Genomic DNA, 17,975 nt, shown 5'->3' with positions numbered 1-17,975 from the left:
AGGCTTTAAGCCTTGTCCGAATGTCTTCTATGGTCCGAGTTTGTGGCCAAACTCTTGTCCGAACTTGTGATACCCCCTAGTCCGAGTTTTGTGGGGTGTGCATGATGTCCGAGGTTTCAAGGGGGGTGGTAGTCCGATTTTTGTGAAGTTGGTACCTTGTCCGACTTTTGGAAGGACAAGGGAGTCCGACCTTTTCATGAGCAAGAGTGTCCGACCTTTATATGATGTAAAGGGGGAGGTCCGACTTTTAAGAGAGGATGATGAGTCCGAGTTTCAAACTAGATGCCCTTGTCCAACCTTATGCACAATAACCTTTACCGAATTTCTTTGCAAAGATACTTAGGATGACTTTTGTTGATGCTACTGTAGTCAGAGATACTTATAATGTTTTCAATACTGGATTCAAAACTCTGTATGTCACTGTGTGGAACGATATGGCATTGTATGTCACCGTATGTTACTGTATGATGATTTATGTGTGTGCAATCTATGTCGCATAAACCTGTAAACATATATCACACGAAATCACTGTTGTTTGGATTTTTAAGTAGTTGTAAACCCTACTTGAATGCAACGCTTACATCGAATCATGTGCAATGTATCCTAGGTCGTGTGAAACGAACTTAGACATTTAATTAACCCTAGAAGCAATAACATACCGAGCAAACCAAGGTGAGTTCACACTCTTACTAAGGCATGGGATTCCCAGGGCACGGGAATTGGGATTGATGGATTGAGATTGAATAGAACTGTACTTACACTGTTACTAGACTACCATACCATCGTCCTCGGTTGTGCAGGACACATACGTAAAACCTACGTATACTTGTATTGCTCACTGTCCTCAGGTTGCGAAGGACACTCACGTAAAACCTACGTGAACTTATACTCACTACTGCCTTGGTTGTGTCAGGCACTTACGTAAAACCTACGTAAACCCCCGCGAACCCCTATCCTCGGTTGTGAAGGATTACTTACGTAAAACCTACGTAAACTTGTACGTGTTACTGTTCTCGGGATATGTAGAACACTTATGGTTACGAATAGTCTAGTGGTTATACAACAAGGGAAGCCCCCACCTATAGAACGTACTATCGGCCCAATAGAGCCACATGTTACCAACGAACTTACTATTACGCACTTACCTCCTGTGAACTCGCTCAACTAGTTGTTGATCCTCTGTTACATGCCTTGCAGGTCGTTAGATACATGGAGCTTGCACAGGGAGGAGCTGGTCGTTGTGGGCTTGGATCGTGATTGTTTAGTTAAACACTTATGACATTTGATACTTTATTATGATGGGTTTTAATTATACGCTTCCGCTAAACAGTGATAACTTACTTGTGTTTTGAAACACCTTTCATATGGATTTGGTTTGGTTTAATGGCAATTACTTTTACTTATTGATTACATGTTCTATATGATTGGCGGCTTGATCCTGGTCAGTCACGCTCCCAAGCGGTGATACTCCGCAGGTGGATTTTGGGGGTGTGACAACAACGCTTGGCGGCAGCTCGCGACCGTCAGAAAAGCTACGCGGATAAGCGTAGGAAGCCATTGGAATTTCAGGTCGGGGACCGGGTTTTACTTAAAGTCTCACCCTGGAAGGGTGTGGTTCGATTTGGTAAACGAGGCAAACTCAATCCACGGTATGTTGGACCATTCGAAATCACTGAAAGAATAGGTAAAGTAGCCTACAGACTAAACCTACCAGCTGAACTCGGTGCAGTTCACAACGTATTCCACGTGTCGAATCTGAAGAAGTGCCTGTCAAATGAGACCCTCATAGTTCCTTTTAAGGAACTCACTATCGACGAGCGGTTGCAGTTCGTCGAGGAACCAGTTGAAATCACGGACCGGGATGTCAAGGTCCTCAAGAACACTAGAATACCTCTTATTCGAGTTCGTTGGAACTCCCGTCGTGGCCCAGAGTATACCTGGGAACGAGAAGATCAAACGGAACTCAAGTATCCCCAGTTATTCGAAAACCGTGCAACCACTACTGAGGCTGAAGCTACTGCTGCAGAATTTCGGGACGAAATTCCAAATCAACGGGGGGATGATGTGACACCCCAGGAAAACCAGTAAACGATACAACTTACCTAGCTTCCTCAGTAACCGCATGCTAAATTTCGGGACGAAATTTCTTTCAAGTTGGGGATAATGTGACAACTCGAGTTTCCGACTTTCACTTTCGCAATTATTGCACGTTGACTTTGACTGTTAGTTGTTTGACTTGGTTGACTTGTAACTGTACGCGTTGTGTTTTAATGGAACGTATTATGATTGTCGGATATGTTATGTGCTATATGATGAAACGTGTTATGTTCGCATGGTTAGGTGTTTGGTTGCATGAATACTTGTAAATTATGTAAGAATTTAACAACTTGTCGAAACATGTGTGATTCGCCATAAGTTGTCTCGACGAAACAAGAGCTTGTTTCGTCAAACATACCACGACGAAACGGGCGTTTCGCCGGCCCAGTATCTCGTCGAAGCCCAATTCGGGCCCAGTATGCTGTCTCGTATATCATTACGTGAAACAGCTTAGGTTTCACAACTTTAGAAACCAGGAAACCCTAGTCTCTTTCTCTGTGTGTGACGGCAATATCCAGATTCCTCGAAACCATGACTAGCCTCGTGTCATCTGGTTAGTAATTCCATCTTGTGAGTAGATCGACTACCATGTGATGTTGTTTATGATTGAAATTGATTTGCTGGTTGGGAATCTTTATAATCCGATGTTATGATTGATCATGTGTGCCTGTCATTGAATAACCTGCAGATTTATTAATGATCTTGATCTCATAATGTTTTGATAATTTATAAGGTTGCATGAATCGATCTGGTGGAATGATTGTATTGTTAATTGATAGATGATTGGTTGACCAAAATTATTGCTGATTGTTTGCTTGGCATCCTGTATTGACTGCTATCATGATTGTAGTTGTAATTTCATGTGCATTGTCAGTAGCGAATTTTTTGTTGATGTAATGTGTGCTCATTAGTTGAATTAGTGGCCGGATCAATTGTGGTCCAATCAAAAAAAAAATACATATGTCATGGCACCTTACATAATCATCACATCAAAAAGTGGCGGCCGTAGGAATTAATAATAAGGAAGGGTCAAAGTCGGTTGAATGATTTAATTGGTCCAGTTATATCTTGGGCGGCTAGCTTTGTCTTCACTTTATGTGCATAGCCAAGTTTCATCATATGTATGTGTTGTATAATTGTCAAACCCACTAAACTATTTGGTCCAATAATGGTTAAAGACTTGTGCAGTTGTGTCAGTTTATTATAAACTTATGGTGGGTGGAAATATAACCATCAAAAGTGGCGGCTAGTATATATGGCTAGAGGTGCACAAGTTACAAGAACAGAATTATTAGCTTATATGAGGTCATGTAGTGAGAATAAGAAATTCATTTTTTTTGTCAAAAGAAACTTCCATGAATTATTTAATTGGTAGTGTAGCGTCAGCCGATCGGACAACTCACTCTATTCAAGTCATTTGAGCTAACCGATCGAACAACATAATTTTTATCGCGAAGCGCCAGCCGATCGGACAGCAACCCCAACCGAACGGACAATAATCCCAGCCAATCGGACAGCGATCCCGTCCGATCGAATACCTTTCCCGTCCGATCGAACAGCAATCTGTCCGATCGACCAGCATACTGCCCGATCGATCAACCTCCCGTCCAATTTAGTTGATTGATATTTTTAAACTGATCGTTTGTTTTTTTTTTTGGGTAAAGGGATACCCCGGTAAATTTTATAAATCAACGAAATTAAGTATAAATCAACTGATCGTTTGTTTGTTTGCTTGCAGGCGATTCAAGGCAATTCAAGATTTACAAAGTGCAAATTCAAGACAAAATTTGAAGATGTCGAGCAACGGTGAAGAATTTTATAACACGTTTTACAACGCTTTCACTTCAGAATTATCGGATAGAAGATCCAAAATAAGAAATTATTTGAAGGAGATTTCAGAGAATTTGAAGTATGATAACATGTATGGAAGCCAACAGAAAGCACCGAAGCTAATGAAGATTGAAGATTATAACTGGTGGAAAAATCGGTTTGAGAGTTGGGTAAAAGCTTTTGCTCCTAAAAGTTGGTTAAAATTAAAATATGGATATACAGAATCGGTAAAAGAGGGAGGAGAGTTATTAAACGAAAAAGAGTTCACCGAAATAGATGTTAAAAATATTGTTGCAGAAAACAAAATGATTACATTGATAAAACAGTCAGTGAGAGAAGACATTATTTCGCTACTTGAACAAGAGAAAACATCGAAGAGTCTATGGGAAGCTTTAGAGAGAAAATGTGTAGGAACTAATGAGATTGTAAAAAACAAAAAGAAACTGTTACGTAAAGAATTTGATCTATTTGGCTGTATGAAGAATGAATCTGTTTGTAAAATGATCGAGAGATTTGGACATCTGAAGATGGAGCTGGCCAGACACAAAATCACATACACTCAAGAGGAGCTGATTGATAAATTGTTTGACTCATTACCAAATGATCAAGATTGGGAATACTTTGCCTTAATGTTGAAAAACACAATCAAGTCTGAAGAGTTAACAGTGGATTTGCTGATCGAAAGACTTGAAAGTCACGAGTTGGAGATAAAGAGATCTAAAGTCAACAACCCAGCTCATCAGCAGAATGTGGAGCTGTACTACAGAGGAAATCTACCACAGGCTGGGTCTCCAAGAACAGCGTTTTCTGCAGAAAGTTCAAACTCAGTAAAGAATGAAAGTCTTCATAGTGGGTTTCACAGTGGATCTTCTTCAACAACTTCAAGTAAAACTGCTTCAAAGAATTTATTTCAATGCAACATCACTGTAGACTTGAAGAATAGTCAAAATTTCAGCGAAGAATCTGTTAAGCAGCAGATGGTTTTTCTAGCTTCAGTCCTTGAATCGTATGAAAGTCTTGTGGCAGGCAAGATAGGCAACACCAATCTAACAAAAGAAGACTACGATCAAATAGATCCTGAAGAGATGGAACTGATCGACATAAGGTGGTGTATGGCCAGTGCAGTGAGGAGGGCACAGCGTTTTATGGAGATAACTGGAAGGAAGTCTATTGGTGGACCTTCTACCAAGTTGGGTTTTGACAAATCAAAGGTGACATGTTTCAAATGTAAACAGAAAGGTCACTTTAAACGCGAGTGCAGAAATGATTATGCTGATGATTCTGAAAATCCATTCAAGGAAGATTATTACAAGAAAGCAATTTATCATCAGAACAAATCTGAACCTCCTAGATTGAAGCAGCCTGAAGAAAAATCAAGAGCTCTGGCAGTTATTCATGACGATGAAGGCTATGACTGGAGTCAAGATCTCCCTGAAGAAGATGCTGTTGGATATGCATTTGTAGCTAATGTTGATCATGACAGATGGTGGAAAATTGATTACGCAAGATGGGAAAGCGAGAAATTCTGAGAACCATTCAAAGAAGCCCAGAGAGCAAAAAGATGGAATGATGAATTAGAATGTTACATGGATCCACGGGGTAATCCAGTTGTTGACCCATCAAAAGTGGATTTTGAAGCTGTAACAAAATTGCTTCCAAGTCAGGCTACTTTTAACACAAGAAGGTTATCTGATAAAGAATATTTGCCGGATTTGGAGAGCAAGATAAAGGAAGTGTGTGAAGAGAGTCTACCAAAGGTGGTAGAAATGAAGAATAGAAAAGAAGAAGAGTTGAAAAAGATGGTGAAGAAGTGAAGATTACTGCAAAGCTTGCTGCTGAAGAAGAGCAGAAGATTGAAGAAGAACAGAAAGTAGAAGCAGAAGAAAAGAAAGAGGAAGATCAGACAGAAAAACCGGTGCTAAAAGAGACTGAGGTAAGTGAATCTTCTGATCTATCGAATGTTGAAGATGTTGATAACAATGAAAACAAGTGCAGGAATTGCATAGAAATGTGTAAAGCTTGTACTGAAAAAGATGACATCATAAAAAACAAAAGATAATGAAATAAATAAACTTGAAAAAGTTTTCAAAATAAAATGTAAAGAAATGATTGAAAAAGAAGAAATTTTGAAACAAAAGGTTGAAAAGCTGACACAGAAGTGTCATGATTTTGAAAAAGAAAATGAGATTTTAAGAGAAATGTGTACAGCAAAATGTGTTGGTTGTGTTGAAAAAGATAATAAGTTTCAAGATTTTTAAAAAGAGTACGATAATTTGAAATGGTCAAGTCAGAGAGTACAAGAAGCTTATGATACTTTGAAGAGACAAGTTAAATGTTTTGATGAAAGACTGTCTGAAACTTTAACAACCAAAGAACTGTATGAGAGAAAGTTCAAAGAAAAGCAACTTGAATTAAACAAGTGTGTTGATGAAGTTGCTAATCTTAAACAAGTTCTGGTTGAAAAAGAAAAGATTGTTACAAAACTTCAAAGTTATCATAACTCTTCATACATTCTCGAACGCATTTTCAACATCACACTAGATGACAAAGATACTGACAAGAATAAAAAAGGTATTGGTTCAGAATATCATCAGGTACCACCACCATTGAGAAACAATTATACTTTTTATGATGAGGAAAATGTGGCAAAAGGTCTGAACATAGTTGACCAATTACCTGAAAGTATCGATGTGACTTACGCCAAATTTGATGAAGCTGATGATTCAGAGGTGGTAAGTAAGGTTGTTGAAAGCGTTTTGAAAGATGAGTCAACCAAAGGTAAGTCTGAATCACATGATGAAAATGAGGGAAATTTTCATGATGGTTATCTCAAACATTCAAAATCTGAGAAAGTTGTGAATGATGATTCAAAAGGATTGGTTTATACCATGATTGGATCGGACAAATTATTCTTAGATATTGTATTCCCGATTCAAAATGTGATTTCAGAAAAGATTGATAAAGTTTTTAAGATGGTTAAAATTGAAAAATCAGAAATTTCAAAATTTGCTGGGAAGAGCAAGAAAACTTTTTATAACAAATCCGGTTACAAAAAGAAGAATATGAAAGCAGGGTTGGGTTATAAAAGGAAACAGAATAAAAATAAAAGCTTTGAAAAACAGAATGTTCAAAAGAAAACGAATTTTGTTCATGGGAAAAGTTCGGAAGAAGAGAAAGAACTCCAATTTAGACTTCAGTCTAATGAAGAGTTCTATGCTCAGAAAAAGAACAACAACAGGCTAAAGATGTTTCAAAGAAAACGTGTTTTCAATGTGATCAAATTGGACATGTTGCACGCAAGTGTCCAAACACAAAGCCTGTTGATGTTGAAAAACAGAAGTCTGAAGATGTGAGACAAAAGTCTACCAAATTTGATTCAAAACAAACTTGGAGGTATAACACAAACAAGTTTGCTTCGAATCAAACTTGGAAACCAAAACAGACTAGGTCTGATTCAAGACAAAGTCAGAATTCTCACACACCCAGATTCAGAACAACACAAAGTTGGCAAACATCAGTTGATATGACAAAGCCAAATCAATTTTGGAAACCAAAAGTTGTTATTCAAAGTCAAAATAATCAAAACGAGTCACGATTTTACAAAAGAAGTGCTTCAAAAGGACAGAACTGGGTGATTAAGAACGAAGTGACTAATGTGAATGATGAAAAGGTTGAAGTCAAAAATGAAAAAGTTTTTGTACGAGATGATAAAGACTTTCCATCATTGAATGAATATTGTGTTGAAATGCCTAAGGTCCAACAGACCTGGGCTAAATTGTTCAAGTAATTGAGTTTTTGTGAATGTGCAGGTGCTCATGAAGTTTGATTGTCAAGGAAGAGAATTGATGAGCAGCCTGGCACAGGAGGAGAAGGCTGCTGAACCCTGGTTTGGTTGAACAGGGAGTTTATCGATTTCTGTACATAAATAAACAATATTTCAAAAACCCTAAAAATTGAAAACAATATTTGCTGCTTTTCGTGCAATATGGTTCACAGTTAGCAGAAAATGGATGGCGAGACAAAGCTATCTACATCGGTTTGTCAAATTTTCTTTAAATGGTTTTACATTTTAGGGGAGTAAGAATTTGTCAGAAAATCCAAAAACATTAGAAAATTTGAAAATGCCAAAAGCATGATAAAATTCGAAAAGAGTTGTTGTGTAAAAAGAGGAAATGATTGTACATCAGTAGACAATCACAGTACGCTAAAGAAATGTAATGTTAAAATGTGATAAACATTCTCAGTGATGATATGCCAGTAGATTTTTACACGCTTAGTAGATTGTTTTTGAGATATAAACCTAAATATCAATACTTTACTTATCTCGTGGGGAACATCTCTAGGATATATGGGTAACCCCCGAAATCTTGTTTGAAAGGTCTCTCTTTCTGAGATACTAGGTCTTTATACTCAGTGATATCTGGGGTACTATCCCGGGACTTCTGATTTTGCGGAAGCAATGACCTAGTCCCCGTATAATACTTTTCGCATTGCTTGAAACATAGCGCCGCCCTCAGCAAAAATGATGAAACAATAAAATTGATAATCATTGCTGTTGTAAAAAAGATCCTCTAAAGGGGACACACCGAAGGTCGAACCGTCATCTCTCTGCTGAACGGAAGTTCTGACCTGAGATCTCACGGTTTCGCATCTAATCCCTTACAGATATCATCTGTGGTATATTCACCTGTAAGACTTGTGACAACCGGTAATTTACGCCCTTAATTACGTAATTTACAGGCGATTTACGCGACATTAAATAGTGTTTACGACACTAATTAACTTAGCCAGGCCCTTGGAGTGCCCAGAAACGTTTATTCGAATATACAGTGCGTGTGTGGAGATTTACAGGAAATCTGCTGAATATCAAGCGACAACGAACCGATACCGTACGAAATACTGACGACGCCGACAAATATGGATGGGTTACACGAATACTTTATGCTTATGGAGTATGGGTCGCGATATCAGGTCTCGTAGGAATTACGGGCCACTTACACGTGAGATGGGCTTGTGGGCCCTGGGCCCAAGCCCAAAACCCACAAGCCTAAAACCTGCACATAACATACAAGATCTCGATGAAATCTTGTAATATCTTGCAAAATCCTTACGACATATCCAAAATCTCGACAAATCTCTTCAAAAGATTTTGATTCAAAGGGTAAAATAGATGACCTGAATGTAATAAAAATACACAAAAGAAACCTTAACCCTCAAATTTCTATATAAAGGACCTATCATTTTCATTTGTCTGCATCCACACAACTATACCCACAAAAGAAATCAAAACCAAAACTCACATACTCTCTTTCTGTCTCTCGATTATACACAAGAAACAAACACTCACACACACAAATAGAACAAAAGCCTTCCTCTCTCTCTCTAATACACATTCAGGCAACAAGCAGACACCTCCACTCACTCTATTTCAAGTTCAGCAAACACAAGAGCCGACAAGCAACGGCGACCGAGAGATCAGGAAGAGAGAGAGAGAGAGAGAGAGACGACGAGGGGGGAGAGAGGACCGGTGGTGGTGGTGAGCGGCGGTAGGTGTCTCGGACCAGCAGTCGGTGTCTCGAACCGATGGTCGACAGCAGGGTCTGGTCGGTTCAATTAACCGACGGTCTTTGTTTCTGACCGACGGTTTTCCGATGATGATGACGCTCAGCGATGAAGATGATGGTTTTGGTTCGTGTCAGCCGCGGTTCTAAAAGTTCGAGACACGGTTCAGTTGGGTTTGGATGCTCCGGTGACCGGTTCCGGCAACGAGCCAGATTGGGTGATCTGAACCCTGACGAAGCACCGGTGAGCAGCTTTATTCATGTATGTTCTTTTTTTTACTAAACCCATAGATCCCAAGATTTCTTTCAGAATGTAGATACATCCGGTTCGTTCAATGTTGTTTCAGATCGTTGACTTCAACTCCATGACTAACGTTAGAATTTTTTTTTAAAATGGAAGGCGGTGGTGGCGGCGTTACCGTTATGGTTCGGGTCCAGACATCGGGTTCGAGTCATGGTCAACAAGTCAAACCTGGTTGACTCGGTCAGCACACGAGTCAACTCAGGTCAGCTCGGTGCACGGTGGTCCGGTTCACGCCAATCATGTTTTGGGTTTCGCAACTCAGTTGGGTTCGAGTCAACTCAGCTGCGTTTCGGGTCAAACCCGGTTGACTCGGTCAACACCCGAGTCAACTCGGGTCAACAGTCGATCAACTGAAGTCAAACCCAGTCAAAGTAAGGCCTGGTAAAGTTTAAACGGAGCAAATTATTAGTACGTTATTTTTAGATTGTTAGATATACGCAAACCGAGCTCGAACCATCGTTATACGTTTAGTGATTTATTTATGTTTTGTCATTTTAACGAAACTATATTGAATTGTTGTTGAATTTTGAAAAATAAATCGACACTTAGTTGTCGGGGGCGTCCAAAAACAGAGAAAACTCTGTCCGTTTTTCGAGAAAAATCCGTAAAACGGTTCGCGTTTTAATATCAAAATATAGCCGATCAACTACAAACGCTTTTTATAAAAGTAAAAACAAGAGTATAACTTTCGACAGCAACTTGCAACTTACCAGCAGTTTTCGAACCTTTCGGGTCTTGTCCCCAGTATTCCGAAGTGCACGGTGTTTTTTGGCAATGTTCCTCAATCGGTTAAGCAGGAAATTCTTCATGTTTTGCCGTTTCGAGAGGGTTCGCTGCCTGTTCGCTACCTGGGAGTTCCTTTAATATCGTCTAAACTTTCTTATAAGGATTGTAAAATTCTGGTTGATAGAATGGACAAGAAGATTGATAACTGGATGACAAGATCTTTTTCCTTTGCAGGTAGATTGCAGCTAGTGAACTCGGTTCTTTCTGCTATGCACATCTATTGGGCCACAGTTTTCTTATTGCCAGCTAAAATTGTGACGGATCTTGAAAGGCGTATGCGTGCTTTTTTATGGTCTGGTAAGAATCAGCTGAATGTTAAGGCCAAGGTTGCTTGGAAGATAGTTTGTCTTCCTAAGAACGAAGGGGGGTTAGGAGTTCGATGCATTGCTGATGTTAACAAAGCTCTTGTCTCGAATCATATTTGGAGTATCTTAGTGAACAGAAACTCTCTTTGGGTGCAATGGATTCATATCCATAAGCTCAAAGGGAGAAGTTTTTGGGAGATTCCTTGTCGTGGTCGTATGGCATGGGGGTGGCGGAAAATCCTTGCTTTGCGTGACTTAATCCGTCCGTTTTTGTGGAAGTCTATCGGTAATGGTGCTAATACAAATGTTTGGAGTGATACTTGGTGCAGTGCTTGAACTCTGCGTGCTCATATTAGTCCAAGAACCATTGCAAATGCAGGTTTCAACCTGCAATCTTCTGTAGCGGATATGGTTGACTCTAGTGGCAATTGGAGGTGGCCGGTTGCTTGGTATGATCTTTTCCCAGTTCTAATCAATCTACATGTTCCGGTTCTTCATGACATGCAGGATCGGCTGATTTGGATTAATTCTGAAGGAAAATCATGTCACTTCTCTTCGTGGGAGGTCTGGAACAATATTCGGTATCGCGAGAATGTCGTTTCATGGATACATATGGTTTGGTTTAAACAATGCATCCCAAGGCACTCGTTTCATTTGTGGATGGTCATTAGAAATAAGTTGAAAACTCAGGATAGAATGTCCATTTGGGAGGCGGGTAGTGCTACAAACCTGAATCTCATGTGTTGCCCTTTATGTCATCATGACCGGGACTCGAGGGATCACCTATTTTTTGAATGTTCGTATTCTAAGGAGGTTTGGGTTGGCATTAGGGAATTGGCGAATATGGGCGATGTTAATTACCGTTGGGATGATATAATGAATTGGATGGATCAAAACTCTACTAGTCAACCAGTCAATGTTGTGAGCAGATTGGTGGTTGCAGCGGCTTCCTACTTCGTGTGGCAAGAACGGAACTCTAGGCTTTTCACTCGGAATCAACGTACAGCAATTGTCTTATCTCAGGAAATCATTAAAACTGTTCGTATGCGGCTCATGACCTTCAAATTTAAACAGGGATTTGCGAATAGAAGTTTCCTTCGGAAGTGGAACATTCCTAGCAGTAACTTGGATATTGATCCTGGCTAGTTAGTTTTTGCGTGTTTGTTATGGGTTGTTTAGGCTGGGTCGGGCTGTGTCTGTTTAGTCGTTGTTTGGTTGTTTGGTTGTTTTTGGTTGTTTTCTTTTTCTCTAGTCTTGGCATGTCAAGTCTAGAGGGGGTGTAACACTTCAGTTGCACTATTGTGCTTATTGTGTTTTATAAAATTCACCGGGGTAACCCTTTACCCAAAAAAAAAAAAAAAAAAAACCTTGCAACTTACGAGAACAACGATACGGAAATTATTTAGACAACAAAAATAGATATAGTTATTATTATATTTATTTCAAACGACCTCGAATCCATTTATAAATAAATATAGTACATATATTTATCTCAAATATCACGCGACACGATTTCGTCTTATAAAATAAATATAGTTTTTATATTTATTTCAGATATCGTACAACACGAATTCGATTTATAAAACGAATATAGTTTATACATATATTTCAAATGTCAAACAACATGAATTCGTTTTACAAAAATAAATATAGTTTGTATGTTTATTAAACAATACGAATTCTTTTATGAAAATAAATATAGTTTAATATTAAACTTCAAGCGACTCGTGCTCCTTTACAAAAATAGAGTAACTATTTATTTCAACATCGAACGACTCGATGATACTTCTATAAAATAAATATAACTTTTTATATTTATTTCAAACGCCGGAACGGCATATACGTATATTTCGGCAAACATATATATATATATATATATATATATATATAATACAAGTGTATTATATATTACTTTCATACGAACATTTCTTTATATACACGTAAAACTTCTCGGGGCGATAAAGTTTAACTTAATCGTTTTCATTAAGTTAACAACGTACCGTCAAATCGTTCGACTAACGATTCGGTAGAGCTCGGTAACATGTAGATTTGTTACCGCATTAATTAGAAACTTATAAGATATTCCGTGTTAGGAATATTGTAGAATGCACGCTAGCAAGTCTCGTCTTGGAAACGACATCGCGAAGTCGTATTTAGCTAGCTTTGCACAGGAATATTCAGGTGAGTTCATAACCCCACCATTTTACAGTTTCACATTTTTCTAAATGTTTTCGGGGTGGAAAGACATGCACTTTTTGCAAAGCATACAAGAATTACATATTTCTAAACCATTTTACAAGCAAGTTTTACACTGACACAAATGGTTTACGAAAAGCTTAATGGTTCACAAAAAGCTTATGTTTTATACCGGTTTTTCAAACAAGCGTATTTTTCGAAATATGCATACACATGAATTCTAGTTTTCTAAACTACGAGAAAATACAAGTACAAAGAGATACAAGAATTGAGAAATGATACAAGAAGCACACTTGGTGAGAACGAGTACCAAGTGTGATGAGATATAAGAATACAAGAAACGCACTTGGTGAGAACGAGTACCGAGTATGATGCGTTACGAGGAATAATACGAGAAATCGTGTCACGAATAGGGTACATAAGCACCATTAGTCAACAATATACCTAGACCGCACAACAAAAGGTTAGTTCTAACGGGTGTCGGGCAGCCTCACTCTTGGTGAGAACGAGTACCAAGCAGTGCTTTTGTGTCTCAGAATATGCCAACTAGAAAATGCCTAAGGTTTCGTGACTTCCTATGTCGTGTCACATGTTAATGGCCTTGCAACCCATTAACAACATGATACATACAAGAAAACATGATTTATACATGAAAACATGATACATACAAGAATACGTGATTTATACAGTGAATACATGATACATACAAGAATACATGATTTATACAAGAATACATGATTTATACAAGAATACATTTCAGATACCATGATAAGTGCAAGCAACAGAAGATTATTAATGTGTCTTTCGCTGATGATCTGTTCCTCTTTGTCAACCCTGATATGGTTTCGGTTAAAGTGATGAGGGATACGTTGGATTTGTTCACTAGAATATCAGGTTTAACTCCAAATTTATCTAAAAGCACGATGTTTTTTAGCAATGTTCCTTCTGTAGTGAAACAGGAAATCCGCTCTCTTTTACTGTTTCAAGAAGGAGAGCTTCCGGTTAGATATTTGGGGGTTCCGCTAATTTCTACTAAACTTATGTATAAGGATTGTAGAATTCTAGTGGACAGGGTGGAAAAAAAGATTGAGCATTGGATGAACAAGTCGCTCTCCTTTGCGGGAAGGCTTCAACTGATTCAGTCTGTCATATCGGCTATGCACATCTACTGGGCTTCTGTGTTTATGCTCCCGGCTCGTATTATCGGTGACATTGAAAAAAGGATGCGGAACTTTTTATGGAGTGGTGGGTTGGTTAAGACTGCTAACTCTAAGGTGGCTTGGAAAAATGTTTGTCTTCCTAAAGCGGAAGGTGGTTTGGGTATTAGAAGAATTCATGATATGAACAAAGCACTTCTCACAACTCATGTTCACGTGTGGCGGCTGCATGGGAAACAATAGTGACGGTTCAGGTAATGAGTCTGCGGGTTTGTCGTCAAAAAAAAGGAATAGGGCTCCGAGTCACGAACATTGAAGGCAATCTGAAACTTCCAAGAAGGGGGATGTTCTCTACATCTGATGCATCAATTTTAGATGGTTTGGAGAAAATATCGAAACCTGTGGAGAATCCGTTGGTGAAATCTGGTATGGTGAGTAACTTAAATGATGCTCGGACTGAAGATGGGTATGAGAATGTGTCGTTTTTTACGTCCCAAAATTTAGCGCAGAGTCATGATATTGGAACTTCTTCAACAAGTAATGTTAAACAACCAATGTCCTTCGCAAATGCTGTGAAATCTAACAAGGAACCAGTGAAAGTAAACTTCAGGGCAATGGAGTCAAATGAAACCGTTGATGGTGCTGATGTTGTGATTCCTATCTCGTCAGTAAAACAGGTGCATGATAGATATGAAAATACGTTGTATGGTTATTTTTTGGGGAAAAGACTAGCCTATCCGGTTGTGGACTACTTTGTTAAAAATAACTGGGTAAAGTATGGCCTCTCAAGGCTAATGATGAACGTGAAGGGATTCTTTTTCTTTAAATTTAAAACGAAAGAGGGGATGGCTAAGCTTTTGGAAGACGGACCGTGGACAATCAGGAATGTGCCAATTATTTTGATGAATGGTCTTCGAATGTGATAGTGGAGAAGCAGGATATTAAAACTGTTCCAGTTTGGATTAAAATGCACGATGTTCCTTTGACTGCTTTTACAGAGGATAGGCTGAGCTTGTTGGTGTCAAAGATTGGAACACCAAAAATGTTAGATTCCTACACTGCGACTATGTGTATGGAATCATGGGGGAGGAGCAGTTTTGCAAGGGCCATGGTTGAAATACATGCGGATAAGGATCTGAAGAAAAGTATCACAGTTGCTATCCCAAGCTTGGAGGGAAAGGGTCATGCGAAAGTGGAAGTTAAAGTGGATTATGATTGGGAACCCATGAGATGTTCTTCGTGTTGTGTGTTCGGCCATAATGACAGTTCATGTCCAAAGAATCCGGTTCAGGTTAGGAGTGATGGTAATAATAAGCACAATGATGAATTTCAGGGGACCGTCTCGAGAACAAAAAACCGATCACTCAGGGCGTGAATGTAAAGAACCAGAAGCCAAAGTTTACTTATAGGCCCGTGGTAAAACCAAAGTCAAATCAGGGGAATGAAGGACCGAATAAGAAAAAGATTGAAACTTCTAACCCTTTTGACATACTAAGTGAGGATATTAGTAATATGGATGATGACACAGGGGAAGGAGCCAATTTACGAGCAAGAATTCAATCAAGAGGGAAGAGCCATACCACTGATGAGGTGTTGATAACCGATGAGACCGATGTTGATAATCTTTTGGCTGATATTCCAAAGTTTATGGAGAACAAGATCGCAAACAATTCTGAGGGTGCAAGCACACCCGGTTCAATGGGTATTAATGGATAGTGTCGCTTCTTGGAATATTAGGGGGTTGAACCGCTCCCTCAAACAGAAGGAGGTTCGTCAGGTTGTTGTGGATAATCATGTTCAGGTGTGTGCTATTATGGAGACCCATGTGGACACGGCGAATGTTACAAAGGTTTGTTAAAAAGTCTTTAGCTCGTGGATGTGGAACTCAAATGCTAGTTGTTGTTTAAAGGGTACTCGGATTATGCTTGGGTGGGACCCGAATATGGCTGATGTTATGGTCTTATCGCAAACAGATCAGGTAGTTCATACCCAAGTAATGTTTAAACGTGATAGGAAATCCTTATTTTGTTCGTTTGTTTATGCGGATAACAACTATAGATTTCGAAGGGAATTGTGGAACAACTTGTGTGCGCACAACTCTATTATGAAGGACAAGTCGTGGGTAATTATGGGAGACTTCAATGCTTCTCTATCTCATGATGACTCGAGTGCAGGTTCTTCCAGCTATAGCATTGGAACCCGTGAATTTAGAGAGTGTGTTAATTCCATCGATGTGTTTGATGTTAATAGCACGGGGTTACATTACACATGGTCGAATAGCCAGCATAGAGGAGGTATTATTTTTAAAAAATTGGATCGAATTATGTGCAATATTAATCTGGTTGCTGAATTCCCGAACGCTGGAGCTTATTTTCACCCTTTTCGGATTTCTGACCACGCCCCTTGCATATTAAAGTTGCCAACTGTGGCAAGAGACAAACCAAGACCGTTTAAATTTGTTAATCTACTTGCTGAAAAGCATGGTTTTCTGGAAGCAATTAATCAGATCTGGGGAAAAGAGATTACAGGGTTTCGTATGTACCAGGTTGTTATGAAGCTTAAGTTACTTAAAACTCCGTTACGAAAACTTTTCTTCCAACAAGGGAATCTGCATGAGAATGTTAAGAAGGCTAGGAAGGATCTGGATGAGTGTCAGCTTGTTATGGATCAAGATCCGGCAAATGGTGATGTGTTAGCTAAGCATAGTATTCTTCTAAAGAATTATAAAGATGCTATTCATGATGAAGCTGTCTTTTTACAACAAAAATCCAAAGTTGATTGGTTAACGCTTGGGGATTCTAATACCAAATATTTTCATAACGTTGTGAAAGCCAAAAACCACTGAAGCCGAATTTTTTTGATTCGTGATACGGATGGGAATGTGCATGAAGGGGGGGGGGGGGGCAGCGGCTCTAGCTTTGGTCAATCATTACTCGAAATGTTTTGGGAATGCGGGTCAGGTCGTATGTAGGCTGGATATGGACATCTTTCGGAATAAATTAACTCAGGTGAAATCTAATAATATGGTCCGTGAAGTGACAGATGACGAAATAAAACATGCTATGTTCTCAATCGCGGGGAACAAGGCTCCTGGTCCGGATGGTTATACCTCGGTGTTTTTTAAAAAAGCATGGGATGTTGTGGGGAAAGATGTCTGTTTAGCGGTGAAAGAATTTTTTCAGAATGGAAAGCTTCTAAATCAGCTAAATCATACGGTAATCTCCCTTATTCCGAAGGTAACGACTCCGGCTTCAGTTACAGATTATAGGCCTATATCTTGCTGCAATACGCTGTACAAGTGTATAAGTAAGATTATCACGACTCGTATAAAAGAGGGTTTAGGAGATATTGTCAATATTAACCAGTCAGCGTTTATTCCGGCTAGGAAGATTTCAGATAATATCCTTCTAACCCAGGAGCTAATGCATAACTATCATCACAGTCATGGTCCTCCGAGATGTGCGTTTAAAGTTGACATTCAAAAGGCTTATGATACTGTTGATTGGGGTTTCCTGGATACCATTTTACATGGTTTTGGTTTTCACAATAAGATGATCGATTGGGTTATGGCTTGTGTTACCTCTACTACATTTTCGTTATCCATAAACGGTAACCTGCATGGATATTTTAAGGGGAAGCGAGGTCTTCGTCAGGGGGATCCTATGTCTCCCTATCTCTTCACACTGGTAATGGAGGTCCTCACGTTGCTCCTCCATAAACGAGTTGATGATACAGCCGA

General features: G+C 39.1%; 1 protein-coding gene across 1 annotated transcript; it reads left to right on the top strand.

Moving 5' to 3' along the window:
- Positions 1-16,364: 16,364 nt before the first annotated feature.
- LOC110881985 lies at positions 16,365-17,081 on the top strand. The gene has a single exon (XM_022130100.1). The coding sequence runs from the start codon at positions 16,365-16,367 to the stop codon at positions 17,079-17,081; it is 717 nt and encodes a 238-aa protein (XP_021985792.1).
- Positions 17,082-17,975: the final 894 nt, after the last annotated feature.

The sequence above is a fragment of the Helianthus annuus genome, chromosome 10 (assembly GCF_002127325.2).
Source record: "Helianthus annuus cultivar XRQ/B chromosome 10, HanXRQr2.0-SUNRISE, whole genome shotgun sequence".
Lineage (NCBI taxonomy): Eukaryota > Viridiplantae > Streptophyta > Magnoliopsida > Asterales > Asteraceae > Helianthus > Helianthus annuus.
Note: the sequence above shows the minus strand (reverse complement) of the source record. Positions and strands in the feature narration are given on the sequence as shown.